Consider the following 18,730-nt stretch of genomic DNA (forward strand, 5'->3'; position numbering starts at 1 on the left):
AGGTCACACAGCCAGGAAGTAGGACTCAAACCCAGCCAGGCTGTAACACCTACGCTCTTCTCAGGCTCATGCCCTTCCCAGGGGTCTGGGAAGCCCTGACCTGCAGCCTGTCACCTTTGTTTACCCCCCAGCCTCCAGGATATTATGTGTGCACCGGCGTGGGATCCTGGAACTGGCAGGAATTGTGGGTTGTGTTGGTCCCTGAACCCCCATCGCCTATGTGAAATATGGTTGCTTTCGTGGCTTGGGAGGCCATGGCCAGCCCCGCGATGCCATTGACTGGTGAGTGCATGCCTGGGACCAGGCTACAAAATCCCTCACACTCTGGGGTAGTCAAGGCTTATGAGGAAGTACCCAAAACTGAAGCTGGGGTTTGGTCCAGGGAGATCCCAGTGTGCAGTACTACTTTGCAGGCAGGCAGAGGCCTCTTGGATAACATGGCCAGTGAAGCCAGATCTTGGTACTAGCTGCGCCTTACCCTGGCCATGGGCTGAAAACGTTGCCTTAAAAAATTGGCCAGGAGCGGTGGCTCACTCCTGTAATCCCAGCACTTTGGGAGGCCGAGGCGGGCAAATCACTTGAGGTCAGGAGTTCAAGACCAGCCTGGCCAATATGGTGAAACCCCATCTCTACTAAAAATGCAAAAATTAGCTGTGTGTGGTGGCAGGCGTCTGTAATCTCAGCTACTCGGGAGACTGAGGCAGGAGAATTGCTTGAACCCGGGAGGCAGAGTTTGCAGTGAGTTGAGATTGCACCGCTGTATTCCAACCTGGACAACAGTGCCAAACCCTGTCTCAAAAGAAAATAATAATAATAATATAAAGTGATCAGGTGTGTTGACTCATGCCTGTAATCCCACCACTTTGGGTCGAGGCAGGAGGATCACTGGAGCCCAGGAGTTTCAAACGAGCCTAGGCAACAGAGTGAGACCCTGTCTCTATATTAAACACACACACACGCGCATGCATGCACACACACACAGACATACAAAGGCAGCCAGACTATGCACTAGGAACTGCCCTGGGAATCCCTTTGTGTTCTCACAACAATCCCATTTCACATGAAAAACCTAGGCACAGAAATATTCAGTAACGTGTCCAGGTGCGGTGGCTCACGCCTGTAATCCCAGTACTTTGGGAGGCTGAGGCAGGCAGATCACGAGGTCAGGAGTTCGAGACCATCCTGGCCAACATGGTGAAACCCCGTCTCTACTAAAAATACAAAAATTAGCTGTGTGTGGTGGCAGGTGCCTGTAATTCCAGCTACTCAGGAAGCTGAGGCAGGAGAATTGCTTGAACCCGGGAGGCAGAGGTTGCAATGAGCCGAGATCACACCACTGCACTCCAACCTGGGTGACAGAGCAAAACTCCGTCTGAAAAAAAAAAAAAAGAAATATTAAGTAACTTGTCTGAGGCCACATAGTTACCAAGACGTGGGAGCTGGGACTTGAACCCAGGCAGTCTGGCTGGATTCAGGCCTGCAGCCTCTGCACTCCTGCTACTTACTGTGTGAGAAGCGTCTGTTCTGTGGAAGGTTGTGGGCTGAGATCTTTCCATGACTTCCACTCATTTACCCCCAAGGCTGTTCTTCAAGACGGGCATGACAGTTATGCCCATTTTACAGATGGGGCCCTGAGGCTCACAAGGGCACGCCACTCACCCATTTCCACAAAGCTATAGTCAGTTAGCAGAGGGCAGAATTCGGCCGCCTCTCCCCTAGCTTGAAGGCTGTGATTGACACAGAGGTTTTTTTGTTGTCGTTGCTGTTGTTTGTTCCTTTTTCTTTTTTTTGAGACAGGGTCTTGCTCTGTCATCCCGGCTGGAGTGCAGTGGTGCGATGTCAGCTCACTGCAAACTCTGCCTCCAAGATGCAAATGATTCTCGTGCCTCAGCCTCCCAAGTAGCTGGAATTACAGGTGTGCACTACCACGCCCAGCTGTTTTTTGTAGAGATGGGGTTAGTAGAGATTTGTTTAATAGAGACGGGGTTTCACCATGGTCTCTACTAAACCCTGTCTCTACTAAAAATACAAAAATTACCCAGGCGTGGTGGCACATGCCTGTAGTCCCAGCTACTCAAGAGGCTGAGGCAGGAGAATCACTTGAACCTGGGAGGTGGAGGTTGCAGTGACCCAAAATCATGCACTCTAGCCTGGGGTCTCGCTTTTGCCCAGGTTAGAGTGCAGTGGCACAATCACGGTGGCTCACTGCAGCCTCAAACTCCTGGGCTGAAGGGAATCCTCCCACCTCAGCCTCCCAAGTAGCTAGGACTATAGGCATGTGCCATCATGGCGAGTTAATTTTTTGTGTGTTTTTATTGTCTCGAGACAGAGTCTTGCTCTGTTGCTCAGGCTGGACTGCAATGGCGTGATCTTGGCTCACCGCAACCTCCACCTCCTGGGTTCAAGCAATTCTCCTACTTCAGCCTCCCGAGTAGCTGGGATTACAGGTGCGTGCCATCATGCCTGGCTAATCTTGTATTTTTAGTAGAGACAGGGTTTCGCCATGTTGGTCAGGCTGCTCTCGAACTCCTGACCTCGTGATCCACCTGCCTCGGCCTCTCAAAGTGTTGGGATTACAGGCATGAGCCACTGAGCCTGGCCTGGTGAGCTAATTTTTAAATTTGTTATAGAGACAAGAGTCTCTCTTATGTTGCCCAGGCTGGTCTCGACCCCCTGGCCTCAAGTGATCCTCCCACCTCAGCCTCCCAAAGTGCTGGGATTACAGATGGGTGTCACCGCACCTGGCCTCTGAGGAGGATTTCATTATAAACCTGCCCTGAAGGGAGGGAATCCAATTTTATGAGCGGGTGTAGCCTGGTGAGGCCTGGATGACCTCCGGAGGCAGGGGCTTGTGCCTGGGCTGAGGCCTAAGGGACAATGGGCAGACATGAAGTTGCCCCAGGCAGAGGGTACAGTGTGGGCAAAGTCAGGAAGTGGCAGGGCTTGGATCACTCCAGGAAGAGAGAGGAGTCATGTGTCACAGGAGCTCGAGACCCAGAGAGGGAGGCAGGCAGGCAGGCAGGGACCAAGCTTGGGCACAGCCAGGAAGGCAGGACAGGGCATGGTGGGGCCAATGGAATCATTACCCAAGACGGGGATTTTCAGGGAAACAGCTTAGATAAGGCCAGGTGTACAGTAGCTCCCACCTGTAATCCCAGCATTTGGGGAGGCTGAGGTAGGAGGACTGCTTGAGCCTGGGAGTTCGAGACCAGCCTAGGCAATATAGTGAGACCCCATATCCACAAAAAATTTTAAAAAGGAGTTTGTGTTCCTGTAGTAGCAGACTTGGGAGGTTGAGGTGGCAGTATCACTTGAGCCCGGGAGTTCAAGGCTAAAGTGAGCTGATTGAGCCATTGCACTCCAGCCTGAGCAACAGAGAGATACGCTGTCTCAAAGGAAATACAAATTAAAAAACCAGCCGGGCATGCTGGCGTGTTCCTGTAGTCTCAGCTATTGGGACACTAAAGTGGGAGGATCGCTTGAGCCCAGGAGTTCAAGGCTGCCGTGAGCTATGATTGTGCCTCTGCAGTCCAGCCTGGGCGACAGAGAAAGACCCTGTCTCTTAAAAAAAAAAAAAAAAATCATAGATAAGAGGATGCTGCGCCTCCCTGGGGGTCTTCAGTCACCCATGGTCCTGGCAAGAGAGGAGGGCCAGGAGAGAGCTTCACCTACCTGCTGTCCTGCCCATGTGACATCCGCAGGTGCTGCCATGGCCACGACTGTTGTTACACTCGAGCTGAGGCGGCCGGCTGCAGCCCCAAGACAGAGCGCTACTCCTGGCAGTGCGTCAATCAGAGCATCCTGTGCGGTGAGTCCCAGCACCACCATGCCACCCACCCCGAGTATCCCCTGGGCATCCTGGCATAGCCAGATGACTTCCATGCCCCTGTTGCAATAACCACTGCTTCCAACTCTCTATAGACCACCCCTTGGGTATATCTAATGTAAGTGATATTTATTTTTTGAGTCAGTCTCACTCTGTCACCCAGGCTAGAGTGTGCTGATGTGATCTCGGCTCACTACAACCTCTGCCTCCTGGGTTCAAGCGATTCTCATGCCTCAGCCTCCCAAGTGGCTGGGACTACAGGCATGCACCATCACGCCCAGCTAATTTTTGTATTTTTTTCAGTAGAGGTGGGGTTTCACCAAGTTGGCTGGGCTGGTCTCAAACTCCCCACCTCAAGTGCTCTGCCCGCCTCGGGCTCCCAAAGTGCTGGGATTACAGGCATGAGCCGTGGTGTGTGGCCCTAATGTGAGTGATCTTTAACACTGAGCACTTGAAAAAGAAAACCCTGAAGAAACCTAATTCTTTGATGTCTGGACGACAAGGAAGAAGATAGAAATGGCATCAGATAATAAACAGTGTAAATGTTTATCAGAAAGAGGCTGGTGGTCGGGACAAGTAGGAGGATCGCTTGAGTCCACGAGTGCATCTCTACAAAAAAGTTAAAGGATTTTTTAACATTGGCCAGGCGTGGTGGCACACATCTGTGATCCCAGCTACTTGGGAGGCTGGGGCAGGAGGATTGCTTGAAGCCCAGGAGGTTGAGGCTGCAGTGAGCTGTGATCGAGCCACTGCACTCCAGCCTGGGTGACAGAGCAAAATCCAGCCTCAAAAAAAAAAAACCAAATAATAATATTTTACATAACCAACCACTTCTAAAGATTAAAAAAAAACCCTACGATTAAAAACCTCAGGTCCCTCAGGCAATCATACCAGATATTGAAACAAAGCAATAACATAAGGACTGCAGTATTCATTTTATTTTTATATTATTTATTTATTCTTTGTTAGTTTCTTATCATCCGCTCAGGGTGGAAGCGGAGTTATGAGACACTCGGGAGGTGTCTTGAGATTATAATCCGCTGAGGGTGGAAGGGGAGGGAGCGGACACTCGGGAGGTGTCTTGAGGCTCAGGGAGTTATCCTTTATAGAACGTTGTTGAGTTGGAGGAGGTGGCTGGCGGCACATCCTGGTTTTTAAAGTTTCAGCTGTGAGGTAGGGCCAGTGGGGCAATCCTGAAGAATGACAATACTCCGCTGCCGCCATTCTGACCTGTAGGGCCAAAGGAGGGAATGTTTTCACACATATTCATTTGATGGACAAAATTACCGCCACCAACACAGTCTGCACCTTCTGTTGCTGGTGATAGATTTTTGCACCTTTCCATCCTCCAGGTTTCAGAATAGCAGTATCAGTGTCATAATATCACCCTTCCACTGAGTACTGCCGACAGCTGGGGGGTAAAGAAAAGTCACTGGGACACACTGTTGTCTCCACATGCCACTGTGTCTGTCTGCAAATGTAGGCAGGCTGGGGTCCTGCCCCAGGGAAGACAGAGTCATAACGGAGTAATACAGAAGCATGTTTGAGACACAGGAATGTCTATGTCTATCCTCATTCCTCCCTCACAGCCATCACCAGAGCATGTTTCTTGCACCAGGTCAACAGACAGTAAGAGACAGTAAGAGAGGCATGAAAAGCCCATTGTCCACACATGTTGCAGCTTCTTTTTGGAGAATGTTTTCCAGGCCTTTTATGTTCTGTCTCTGATTCTCAGAACTCTGCAAGGTCAGTGTGACCACCCTGCTCCAAATCCAAGAAAACAGAGGTTTCCAGAGGAAGGAGAAATTGTGCCCAGGGTCACACAGCTTGCAAGAGGCAGAGTGGAAGTTGATTCCAGCTCTGCCTGCAGGACCCTCTCATTTCCCCTCTGTTTCCCTTCTTGACAAAGAATCTTCTTCACTCTGGAGGTGCCACCCATGAGAACAAAGAGCTCTGGAGAGATGTGGATTCCTGAAGAGCTGCAGGGGAACTGGGAGAGGGTTTTCTGACAGAACAATCTTACCTCAAGAAGTCAGTTAGGCATGGCTGTAATATTTCTTTTCACTCCCAGGTAATACCAAATTGTAAGTGCACTAGGACATAAAGAATACTTTTGTCCATGCAAAAATGAGGTGGGAATTCTAAGCAAAGCAAGTTTTAAAACTGTGTTTCACTTCAAGTGTACAAGTCCCATCACGTGTAATCATAGGACTCGGCAGCTTTTGAAGGTACAGAGGCCACACAAGAACCAGCTTAGCTGAGCATCATTTAAGGCCTTCATTTGGAATTGTCCCTGTGGGTAATAAGTTGCATTCACTCTTCACTAATTTACAGTCAGGGCCCATTTGCTATAACAAATACGGAACCTCTGACACTTAGAATATTAGATCGGGGCCCCACTGGGTGGGGATGAAGGTGTTTTTGCACAACACGGTTACCAAGAGGGATGGGACTGTGATGCTTGTAGGCAGCCTTCCTCTCTGCCATCTCCCTCTGCAGGGCTTGAGCACAGAGCCATAGGGAGAAAAATGTATCCATGTCCTGACCTGGCAGACTATGTCCAAAAGCAAGGAAAACAAGCAAACTTACCCAGTTGCAAAGAGGCTTTCTTGCAGAAGAGGGGATCTGAAAAAGCCAACACATGAGAAATTGAATGTTGAGAGAGTCTAAGGGCCGTGGCATCATCTGCATCAGCACTGAACTATCCTGCAGCTGCGGGGAGGAAGCTCCTTACTTTGCATTTGTAGTAGTCCTCTGCCCGCCGCCGCAACGCTTGCACACGTTCAAACAGTTCCCTATGGATTACAATCACTTTCATCAGATAAAGCACCACTTTCAGGATGATTTTAAATAATCTGCCACGTTTCTGTTATCCTCACAACTGTACCCTTACACACTCTATCTCTACCTAGAAAACTTATTTCAGATGGCTGTAAGAGTACAGTCTGAGCCGGTCACGGTGGCTCACGCCTGTAATCCCAGCACTCTGGGAGGGCGAGGCGGATGGATCACGAGGTCAGGAGATTGAGACCATCCTGGCTAATACGGTGAAACCCCGTCTCTACTAAAAATACAAAACATTAGCTGGGCGTGGTGGCAGGCACCTGTAATCCCAGCTACTCGGGAGGCTGAGGCAGGGGAATCACTTGAACCTGGGAGGCGGAGGTTGCAGTGAGCCAAGATCACGTCATTGCACTCCAGCCTGGGTGACACAGCGAGACTCCATCTCAGAAAAACAAAAACAAAAACAAAAAAACTGTACAGTCTGATCCAAACTGTTGCTATATTGATTCCTCCTCTTGCTTATTGCCTGCTGACTTCTGAGATGATAGTTTCCTTCCCCATTCTCAGTAGATCCCTAATTCATCCTTCATTGAGCATCTTTTATCGTAAAGCTGTATTCTCTTTGTATTAATATCCTTACCGTGTTTCACAGGGCAGAAACAGCTGGGCTTATAAACAGGCATAGTCCTTTTGAAGGATGTGGTTGATCCTACAACAACACACTTTCCTAAGGATGACAACAACTCACCCCACCCCTAGAATGGCTGGTATGAACTGAGTTTCCACACACTCTAGCTGGCAATGGGGTCAGGAGACGTTTTGCTGCTTCACATCTTTTGGTCACTGGTAAATATTAAGGTACTTTGTTTTCTGTTTTGTGAACTCTCTCTCTCTCTCTCACGATATGTCTTCTGACCATTTGTTTCTATTTATGCATTTACTGGGTCTAAACATTGTACAAAGGTTAAAAACAACACTCCAATGGGCGTTTCCCAAGAGGGTGGGGTTCAGTTTCTGAACTCACTTGTAGGTTTGTATTTCTTTCATATCCAATTTCCCATTTTCCTCTGCCTCTGATAGCTGCCTCTCCTTTTCTGCATGCTCACGTCCTTTCGTACTTAGTTTCCTCAGACTAGAAGGGAGAGAAATGCACACACATGATCCACCAGCCCGTGTGGGATTCCCTCTGCCCTTCTGGCATCTGAAGGCTGTGATTCAAAGATCCCCCCCTGCAACCTTCCCATAAATGAACCAACTGATTCTCACAACTGAAGGAAGAATGGACACCTCCCATTGAGGGACAAAAAAAAATCACACTCTGGCCTGCTGGCAAGTCACCTGTCATTTCCAGCTCATCTTCATAGTTCCATAGTTAGTCCTATTCTTTAGTAAATATAAAGACTATTAAAAGCTTCTATGAGGTGCACTATGTGTGTCTCTGGGGTCAGTCTTGTGCTTGACACAGCAAAAGCTCATTTTAGTTCAGTGTGAAAAACCAGACCTCACCAATTCATCACAACTAACTCCATCGGAAGCAGAGGATTGCTCCTCATCTGACTCCTCCTGTGTGAGACCTGATTCTCAGTCAGAGGCTGATGCCGGAACTGAGACCATCAGCCATAGAGAGATCCTTCCAGAATATGGTGTCATTAACCCCGCAGTTCACTACTGCACTTTGCCATGATTCAGGACTGGAACTCTTGTCATCGACTTTAAAGATCCTGAAAAGGCAATCTGAATGCTGGGCGCATCTATTGAATTAGAAATGATTGGAATGGCTCCTAAGTCAGGGTGTTATGTCCTGAAAATAGGTGACAACAGCAAACCATCCACCCTGGTGTTGACTGACTTTAACAAGGTTCAGTTCACAGAGATTGAGGGCAGAAAAAGGAAAGGGCCTAAAAAGGGTAAGTTTGCTGTGTTGCCCTCACACCACTTGATTCATGGTCCTGATCCTAAGGATCTCACCTGATACTTGGTTTTATAGGAAGGATGTGTAAAACTCCCAGAACGCTACGAATCAGGGACGAAAACACTTCAAAGAGAAAGTTAATGAACTTGTTTCTGACCACAGGGCATCCTTCAGCACATGCTGTCTGGAGTGGCCTCCAACAAGGAGTGTGTGGTGAGGTGCTGAGAATGCAATGGGAGCAGGGTCCTGTCCCCACGCTACAGAAGCTCACAGTTTAATGCAAATGAGAAGCCAGTGAGGACATCACTACTCCTGCTGTGCACTTGGGAACTAGAAACACAAAACCTGACTCTGGAGGGAAGCTAAGGAAGCATTCTACTCTTGAGTTGACATAAGTGCATCTGAAGCTTCTGATCTCCGATGAGAACAATGGAGGACACCAAACAGAATATGAAACCCATGACTGAATACATCAAATTGCTAACATGGCAGTAAACAGACACGAGGTGAAGACGGAGAAGAAGGAAACCCAGGACGAAAGTCAGCCTCGCATTTGGAACCCATTTCCCTGAGTTTCATTGCTGAATTCCAGAAGGAACTACTGAGATGCAAAGAAGCAGAGCAGCTTTTGCACACATGCATGGGGTTAGATGGAAAACAAGTGGACTGAGGGTCTGCCAATGAAAGCGACCCATACTGAAGTCCACTGGCTCTGGTTGAGACCCAGAAGGGTCATGCAACAGAATAGAGGTGGACAGGAAATACCCTGGCCTTTGTAGGGACTGAGCCTGCACCGAAGACCTCAATTGCAGCCTGTATGGAGGACCCCTGACCATCCCCCAGAAGTAGACTCCCATCTCTTCTGCAGCAAGATAACATGCTACTAGGCCTCAATTCATTGCTAAATATTTTTTAACAAGTATCTCACATTTAACAAAAAAAGATCAGTCATATGGCAGCAAAATACAATGTCATATGACCAAAACATGAAAGACTGTGAAAATGAATCTGGAGGTGACCCAAGCATTGAATTCAACAATCCAGGCTGGGTGCGGTGGCTCACACTGGGAGGCTGAGGTAGGCAGATCACCTGAGGTCAGGAGTTCAAGACTAGCCTGGCCAACATGGTGAACCCCTGTCTCTACTAAAAATACAAAAATTGGGCTGGGCACGGTGGCTCACACCTGTAATCCCAGCACATTGGGAGGCCGAGGTGTGCGGATCATGACGTCAGGAGTTCTAGACCAGCTTGGCCAATATGGTGAAACCCCGCCTGTACTAAAAATACAAAAATTATCCGGGCATGGTGGCATATGCCTGTAGTCCCAGCTACTCAAGAGGCTGAGGGATAAGAATCGTTTGAACCTGGGAGGCGGAGGTTGCAGTGAGCCAAGATCATGCCACTGCACTCTAGCCTGGGTGACAGAGTGAGACTCTGTCTCAAAAAAAAAAAAAAAAAAAAAAAAAAAAAAATTGGCCGAATGTGGCGGCACACACCTGTAATACAAGCCACTCGGGAAGCTGAGGCAGAATTGCTTCAAACTGGGAGGCAGAGGTTGCAGTGAGCCAAGATTGAACCATAGCACTCCAGCCTGGGTGACAGAGCGAGACTCTATCTCAAAATTAAAAAAAAAAAAAAGGCTGGGTGTGGTGGCTCACGCCTCTAATGCCAGCACTTTGGGAGGCTGAGGCGGATGGATTACCTGAGGTCAGAAGTTCGAGACCAGCCTGGACAACATGGTGAAACCCCATCTCTAGGAAAAATACAAAAATTAGCTCGGCGTGGTGGTGGGCACCTGTAATCCCAGCTACTTGGGAGGCTGAGGCAGGAGAATTGCTTGAACCCAAAAGGCAGTGAGCTGACATTGTGCCATTGCACTACAGCCTGGGCAACAAGAGCAAAGCTCCATCTCAGGAAAAAAAAAAAAAAAAAAGAGAGAGAAAGGAAAACCAATGCCAGTACTAGCAACTCCTCTTCCCCCAAAAAAATTACAAACAAGAATGTAGGAAGGGAAAGGAATTATACATCTTAAACTAATGAAGCAGAAAGGACAAACTCAATTTTGAACCCACTGAATTTGCCACAAATATTGTAGAAAATATTCTCAAGGACAGTTGTCTACTTTGATTGGCACATGGTTCATACAACAGTATTTGTGTCAAGGCACATCTTACTGTTCTTTGGTGGTCTTCCTCTTTCCATTGATTTTGTCATGACGGTTGACTTTTGTTATCACCTTCATCTTATGGATTTTAGCTGGAACTTTGGTTTTCACCTGTCTCCATAAAGTAAAGATGGCTTCCAGGACAATTTTAATTCCTAGAAAGGAAGAAACTCTTTTCTTTGTGTGCATACAAATGGACCTCAGCCCTTGGTCAGAGTGAGGAGAGGAGAAGGTGAGAAACCTGAGGGCAAGAAGCTGTTCTTTCCCTTTCCAGGGCAAACTCATTTCCACACTATGGGGACTCCAACAGAGCCATACCTTCCTGTCTACGGTGGTTGGACCTCCTGGCTCTCTGCTGTACATCCGTGGATCCACCATGTCCATTTTGAGACGGGAAGAGAGTCTTCAGGAAAGACACCTAGGAAATAATAATATAAGAATGACGGCTGGGCACGCTGGCTCATGCGTATAATCCCAGTACTTTGGGAGGCCGAGGCAGGTGGATCACGGGGTCAGGAGTTCAAGACCAGCCTGGCTAAGATGGTGAAACCCCGTAGCTACTAAAAATACAAAAATTAGCCGGGCATGGCAGCGCGCGCCTGTAATCCGAGCTACTCGGGAGGCTGAGGCACAAAACCGTTGGAAGCTGGCAGGCGGAGGTTGCAGTGAGCCGAGATCACACCACTGCACTCCAGCCTGAGCGACAGAATGAGACTCTGTCACACTCACACACACACACACACACACACACACACACACACACACACACACAAGAATGACATGAGGCTGGCACGGTGGCTCACTCCTGTAATCCCAGCACTTTGGGAGGCCGAGGCAGGCGGATCACCTGAGGTCGGGAGTTTGAGACCAGCCTCACCAACATGGAGAAATGCTGCCTCTGCTAAAAATACAAAATTAGCCAGGCATGGTGGTGCATGCCTGTAATCCCAGCTAGTCGGGAGGCTGAGGTAGGAGAATCACTTGAACCCAGCAGGAAAAGGTTGTGGTGAGCTGAGATTGTGCCATTGCACTCCAACCTGGGCAACAAAATTTAAACTCTGTCTCAAAAAAAAAAAAAAAAAAAAAAAAAAAAAAAAAAAAAAAAAAGGCCAGCTGCGGTAGCTCACGCCTGTAATCCCAGCACTTTGGGAGGTCGAGGCGGGTGAATCACAGGGTCAAGAGATGGAGACCATCCTGGGCAACATGGTGAAACCCCGTCTCTACTAAAAATACAAAAATTAGCTGAGCATGGTGATGCACGCCTGTAGTCCCAGCTACTCGGGAGGCTGAGGCAGGAGAACTGCTTGAACCCAGGAGGCAGAGGTTGCAGTGAGCCAAGATCCCACCACTGCACTCCAGCCTGGTGACAGAGTGAGACTCCGTCTCAAAAAAAAAAAAAAAAAAAAAATGACATGAATATACTTCACACAGCTGAACTGCACACTTCAACACGGTTAGATGGTAATTATCATCTTGTAAGTATTTTACCACAGGTTAACATGTTTCACAACTTGAAAAGGAAGTAATTACCTTCAGCTCTCTGAGTTCTAGAATTTGTAACATTTCACCCCCTGCTCCTTCCTGATCTGCACTGGAGCATCTTCCTTCTGTCCCTGCTCTACTCAGAGTTTACTTTCCCTTCCCTCACATCAGCTTCGATGAGGCTGGTTTGAACTTAACGCAAAACATTCTCACTAATGACTGAATTCCCACCAAGATTTCCATATTATCACAGTATGCTTTTAATCTTCAAAGATATTAAATATTTGTTCTCATCATAGCTAAAATGCAATGCAAATCCCATCTCAGATGTGGGTCAGATACCTATGAATCTCCTGAGGTAGTCATTGAAATGACTTTTTTCTTGAGACGGAGTGTCACTCAACCATGCTGAAGTGCAGTGGCGCTACCGTGGCTCACGGCAACCTCCACCTCCCAGATTCAAACGATTCTTGTGCCTCGGCCTCCCAAGTAGCTGGGATTACAGGTGCCCGCTGCCATGCCTGGCTAATTTTTGTCTTTTTAGTAGAGATGGGGTTTCACCATGTTGGCCCATCTGGTCTTGAACTCCTGACCTCAAGTGATCCACCTGCCTCAGCCTCCCAAAGTGCTGGGATTACAGGCATGAGCCACCACACCTGGCCTGAAATAATATCTTTCAAATTCTTTGTAGAATTTGTTTTTTCCTGATTTCTGCACATAGGATCAAAAAAAATCATGTACTACGATTTCGAGAGAAGCAACAGGTAATCTAAAAAGATGAAAAGCGCAACCACATCTATCCCACAGCTACTGCTAGATTTCATAGGAAAGGTAGCTGGTCCACTTTGGAGCTAGGAGAAATGTCAAACACATGAAGAAATGACAAGCAAAGAAATGCCATCACGCATGAATGCTTCATGGCACCCATGATGTCCCTGCTTAGGAGGTAATGGTACAGATGACTAGATGACAAGGACAAAGATGAGAGGTGCAAAGTTGTCCAAGTCCAACAGCTCAACTGAACTTTCCTAAATGGAATTGTTAAAAAGTGGTAAATTTAAAAACTTCCCCTGGCTCACGTGGTGGCTCACGCTTGTAATCCCAGCACTTTGGGAGGCTGAGGCGGGTGGATCATTTGAGGTCGGGTTTTGAGACTAGCCTGGCCAACATGGTAAAACCCCGACTCTACTAAAAATACAAAAATTAGCTGGGCATGGTGGTGGGCACCTGTAATCCCAGCTACTTGAGAGGCTGAGGCAGGGGAATCACTTGAAGCCAGGAGGTGGAGGTTGCAGTGAGCCGAGCTCACACCATTATACTCCAGCCTGGGCAACAGAGGGAGACACGTCTTGGGACTGAGAAAAGAAAAAAAAAAAAAAAAAAAAAAGCTTCCTCCAATTTATACCGAAAATTCTCTGTTCAGGACTAAGTGGCACAGAGAATGTTAAATGTGCCTAGATATCTTCATAACTCATATATTTTCTGTTTTCTACATATCTTGAAAGGCAGTGCCAAATGACGTGTAATTATCTAGGCGGTAAAACTGAAACATACTTCCTCTTCCCTTGAATATAAAAAAGCATTGTGGTATTAGTACTTTTATCTTGGATCATTGTTCAGAAGGAGGTTCAGCCCCCAGACGACCACATTTTTACTGTCATGAATGGCAAGACAAAATGTAGAGCTCAACTTCCCCAAAGGAAAAAAGGCTCAAAAGACAAATTATGGCACAACTTAGCAGCCAAATTCTTACCAAGTACAGACTTTTGACATACTGATCTCTCTCCAGTTGCAAGTGGGAACATGCACTTTGAATGATGTCATTCAAAATTACCCTGCCCAGACACACTTTTCATTGATTCTCTTGGAGGGCAGTTCTAAGAGATTCTCTGGGGCTTTCTCTGCATCATGAGACGCAGTGCAGTTCTGCCCTTCACCTTCCGGCAGTTTGTCACCTCGTCCCTATGACCTCAGAGGAACTTTGTCTCAGGCCAACTGTTTGTTCCTTGGGCTCTTTCATTTCCCCTAAAAATCATTTGCTGCCCCTCTAAATGGCCTACATCTCCATCTATCTCCCTCTCCCCTCAGAAGAGGGTGCTCTTTAAGCATCAACCATCCAGCCCTTCTAGCAGTCTCATTTTTCAGCTGGTTCCCATGTTTATGCCTGTTCTATGTTTTTCTTTTCCTGTTAAGCTGTCTGTTGTCAGCTCATTTCTGCAGTGAATCTTCAGAGAGGAGATTGGAAGCTTTCCTTCCACCCATACGATAGAACTATAAAGCAGAAGAGTTTAGAAAGACTTTCCTATTTAAGTGACGAAACCTCATACTCCATTTGTGACAAATAGCACAAAGGTTAAAAAAACTTATTTTTGACCAAAAGCTCTGTTGACATTCTATTAAACACCGACCTATTTAATTTTCATAATGTAAATGGCAGATATTTTCATAATTCTTATGCTAATAAATCATTTCCCTGATTTTTGGGGTAAAACCACATATTCATAATGAAGTCCAGAAACGTGAATTGTTTCATGTAACTTATTCTTATTTGTGATTACAAGTATACCTCTACAGAAAGTTAGTATACTCACAGAAAGGTAACTTGTGCGGAGGGAGATGGCAAATTTATAACTTCTCAGAAACACAGTAATGATAAGTAACCAAAGACTTCCACCAAAGTCAGTCCCACGATGACGAAGGTCAGCCAGAGTATTGATAACCTGGAATAATAATAGTTGAAATAATGAAAAGGTCAATGACACTGACAATATTTCACTCAGAAAGAATCATCCTTAGAAACCGTCAACCTCCTCCAAAAGGTAACCACATCCCTCAGATATCACCGTGGGATTCCACTGCTACAAAAAAGAACAGAAGTTAGAGAAGTCTCATGTTTTTCAGATGGCTGGTAGTGTTTTTAGGCATTGCAAATGTGGGGTGTTGTCTTTCTTGGTATAAAGCAGGGATATCCAATCTTTTGACTTCCCTGCCTATATTAAAAGAAGCAAAGTTGTCTTGAGCCACACATAACATACACTAACACTAACAACAGCTGATGATCTAAAAAAAACCTCTTTTTTTTTTTTTTTGAGACAGAGTTCCGCTCCACTCAGTCGCCCAGGCTGGAGTGCAGTGGTGCAATCTCAGCTCACTGCAACCTCCAGCTCCTGGGCTCAAGCCATTCTCCTCCCTCAGCCTCCCGAGCAGCTGAGATTACAGGTCTCTGCCACCATGCCCGACTAATTTTTGTATTTTTAGTAGAGATGAGGTTTCACCATGTTGGCCAGTCTGGCCTTGAACTCCCGACAGGCGATCTGCCTGCCTCGGCCTCCCAAAGTGCTGGGATTACAGGTGTGAGCCACCGTGCCCGGCCATTGTTTTTGTTTTTGTTTTTGTTTGTTGTTTCTTTTTGAGATGGGGTCTCACTCTGTCACCCAGGCTGGAGTGCAGTGGTGTGCTCTCGGCTCACTGCAACCTCTGCCTCTCAGGTTCAAGTGATTCTCCTGCCTCAGCCTCCTGAGTAGCTGGGAGTACAGGTGCCTGACAGTGCACTCAGCAAATTTTTTTATTTTTTGTGGAGATGGGGTTTTGCCATGTTGGCCAGGGTGGTCTCAAACTCCTGACCTCAGGTAATCTGCCCGCCTCAGCCTCCCAAAGTGCTGGGATTACAGGCATGAGCCACTGTACCTGGCCAAAATCTCCTAATGTTTTAAGAAAGTTTACAAATTTGTGTTGAACTGCATTCAAAACTGTCCTGGGCCACATGCAGCCCGTCACTCATGGCTAAGACAAGCTAAGTATAAAGTAATTATCTTATCTTTCCTTTTCTTTTTGTTTTGAGACAAAGTCTTGCTCTGTCACCCAGGCTAGATTGCAGTGGCATGATCTCAGCTCACTGCAACCTCCGCCTCCCGGGTTCAAGCGATTCTCCTGCCTCAGCTACTGAGTAACTGGGATTACAGGCGCCTGCCACCACGCTCGGCTAATTTTTGTATTTTTAGTAGAAACAGGGTTTCACCATCTTGGCCAGGCTGGTCTCCAACTCCTGACCTCATGATCCACCTGCCTCGGCCTCCCAAAGTGCTGGGAATACAAGTGTGAGCCACTGCACCTGGCCAGTAGTAATCTTTTCTTTAGTTATTTACTTGTTTTTTAAATTGATGTATAACGTTGGATGCATTTATTATATATCACATGGTAAAAGAATCCCTCTAAATAATACTTCTCTCTTGGATTATATGAATCTTTGTCATTTATAGCTCAGCATAAGTAAAGAAAAAAAAATACAATGAAGAGATTACTTCATTCACAAATAAGTATCGAATTTTAGTGCTTAAAAATTAACAAGGTGGGCCGGGCGTGGTGGCTCACGCCTGCAATCCCAGCACTTTGGGAAGCCGAGGTGGGTGGACCGCGAGATCAGGAGATTGAGACCATCCTAGCTAACACGGTGAAACCAATCTCTACTAAAAATACAAAAAATTAGCAGGGCATGGTGGCACCCGCCTATAGTTCCAGCTACTTGGGAGGCTGAGGCAGAAGAATCACTTGAACCCGGGAGGCAGAGGTTGCAGTGAGCCGAGATCGCACCACTGCACTTCAGCCTGGGTGACAGAGCGAGACTCTGTCTCAAAAAAAAAAAATTACCAAGGTGGAGATGATGAAAATGGCATGAATAGTGTGGGATTTCTCTAAGATTGTTGACATTAATTCCATTAGACTCTTATGTGAGTGAAGACGATAACATTTCTACATCGATTCCTCAGGATTTAACTATATATTCTTGAAAACATCTCAATTTTAAATGTTTCTTTCAAGATGGTGAATTAAACAGAGATAGCCCTTCAACAGGTTGAACTCAGCATATGCTGAGTCTGAAATGGAAATGATGGACTTCGAGAACCATACAACAATGGTCATGATTTCAGAAACATGGTGTTGAGCAGAATAAAGCAGACACAAAAGAGTACCTATGGCATGGCATGCATCTGTATACACGAAATTCCAGAATAAGCAAGCTAACCTAGGATAAGAAAGAGACTGGCTGGGAAGAGTGAGAGTTCACTTTCTGGGGTGACATAATAGTGTAGATCTTGGCTGGGCACGGTGGTTCATGCCTGTAATCCCAATGCTTTGGGAGGCCGAGGCGGGCGGATCACCTGAGGTCGGGAGTTCAAAACCAGCCTGACCAACATGGAGAAACCCTATCTCTACTAAAAATACAAAATTAGCTGGGAGTGGTGGCACATGTCTGTAATCCCAGCCACTCGGGAGGCTGAGGCAGGAGAATCGCTCGAATCTGGGAAGCAGAGGTTGCGGTGAGCTGATATTGCCCCATTGCACTCCAGCCTCGGCAACAAGGGAGAAACTGTCTCAAAAATAAATAAATAAATAAATAAAATAATGTAGATCTTGAAAGGGGGTTGGTTTATGCTGGTGTATGTACTTTCCAAAGTTAGTAAACTTACACTTAAGGTTATATGGTTTGGCCAGGCGCGGTGGCTCACGCCTGTAATCCCAGTACTGGGAGGCCGAGGCAGGCGGATCACGAGGTCAAGAGATGGAGACTATCCTGGCGAACATGGTGAAACCCCGTCTGTACTACAAATACAGAAATTAGCCAGGCGTTGTAATCAGAGCTACTCAGGAGGCTGAGGCAGGACAATTGCTTGAACCTCGGAAGCGGAAGTTGCAGTGAGCCGAGATCTTGCCACTGCACTCCAGCTCTGTCTTAAAAAAAAAAAAAAAAAAAAAAAAAGTCATCAAACCAGATGACACAAATCAAATGACATTTCACTTCGTTTTGGTCCGTTTTGTTTGTTAGAGACAAGAGTGCAGCGGGGCCATCTCGGCTCACTGCAACGGCCAGCTCCTGGGCCCAAGCGATCCTCCCACCTCAGCCTCTCCAGTAACTGGGATAACAGGTACGCACCACCAGGCCCGACTAATCTTTTTTGGAATTTTTTGTAGAGATGGGGTTTTGCTATGATGCCCTGGCTAGTCTTCAACTCCTGGACTCAAGTGATCTGCCCACCTCGGCCCCCTAAAGTGCTGGGATTACAGGCCTGAGCTGTGTCATTTCATGCCGCGTGACACAGCCCAGTAAAAAGGAAGAAACCCCGCGGGTCCAGCGTCTACTCACACAGGTGGACTGATGGCTGATAAATCCCAGCAGGAGCCAAAAGAGGAGCCGAAAGAGCAGCCACAGCACCCGTCCACTCACACAGGTGGACTGATGGCTGATAAATGCCAGCAGGAGCCAAAAGAGGAGCCAAAAGAGCAGCCACCGCACCCGCATGTCCTGGTCCTTTCAGGCGCCCTGAGGCGGCCAGGACAGAGGTGGAGGTGGCTTAGGGCAGGGGGGAGGGAAGGGGACTGGGACCGGGCCGGATCTGAGTTGGGGAGGGGGAGGGGAGGGGGAGGGGAAGGGGAAGGGGAGGGGAAGGGGGGAAGTAAGGGAAGGGAAAGGAGGAGAAGGGGGCTGTTGGGCACCTGGAGGAGGTGGAGGAGGAGGAGGAGAAGAAGAAAGGGTCTGGGAAAGGATCTGGTTCAAATTAAGTA

At 47.3% G+C, this 18,730-nt stretch overlaps 1 protein-coding gene across 28 annotated transcripts in view; it reads right to left on the reverse strand.

Annotated features, from left to right (window-relative positions):
- Nucleotides 1-4,756: 4,756 nt before the first annotated feature.
- The window catches only part of LOC129394133 (nuclear pore complex-interacting protein family member A9-like), an 89,369-nt gene continuing 75,395 nt past the window's right edge, over nt 4,757-18,730 (reverse strand). For 21 of the 28 annotated variants that reach the window (XM_063598442.1, XM_063598437.1, XM_063598438.1 and 18 more), the window contains 6 exons: nt 14,761-14,889; nt 11,006-11,105; nt 10,698-10,842; nt 7,635-7,742; nt 6,561-6,621; nt 4,757-6,451 (listed from right to left, as the gene is read on the reverse strand). In XM_063598442.1, coding sequence (XP_063454512.1) covers nt 6,161-6,451; nt 6,561-6,621; nt 7,635-7,742; nt 10,698-10,842; nt 11,006-11,105; nt 14,761-14,889 — 834 coding nt within the window. In that variant the 3' untranslated portion in view covers nt 4,757-6,160. Of the gene's footprint in view, nt 6,452-6,560; nt 6,622-7,634; nt 7,743-10,697; nt 10,843-11,005; nt 11,106-14,760; nt 14,890-18,311; nt 18,489-18,730 lie in introns of all 28 variants that reach the window. The other 7 variants (XM_063598457.1, XM_063598459.1, XM_063598460.1 and 4 more) reach the window with 2 other exon arrangements.

The sequence above is a fragment of the Pan paniscus genome, chromosome 18 (genome assembly GCF_029289425.2).
Source record: "Pan paniscus chromosome 18, NHGRI_mPanPan1-v2.0_pri, whole genome shotgun sequence".
NCBI classification, from domain to species: domain Eukaryota; kingdom Metazoa; phylum Chordata; class Mammalia; order Primates; family Hominidae; genus Pan; species Pan paniscus.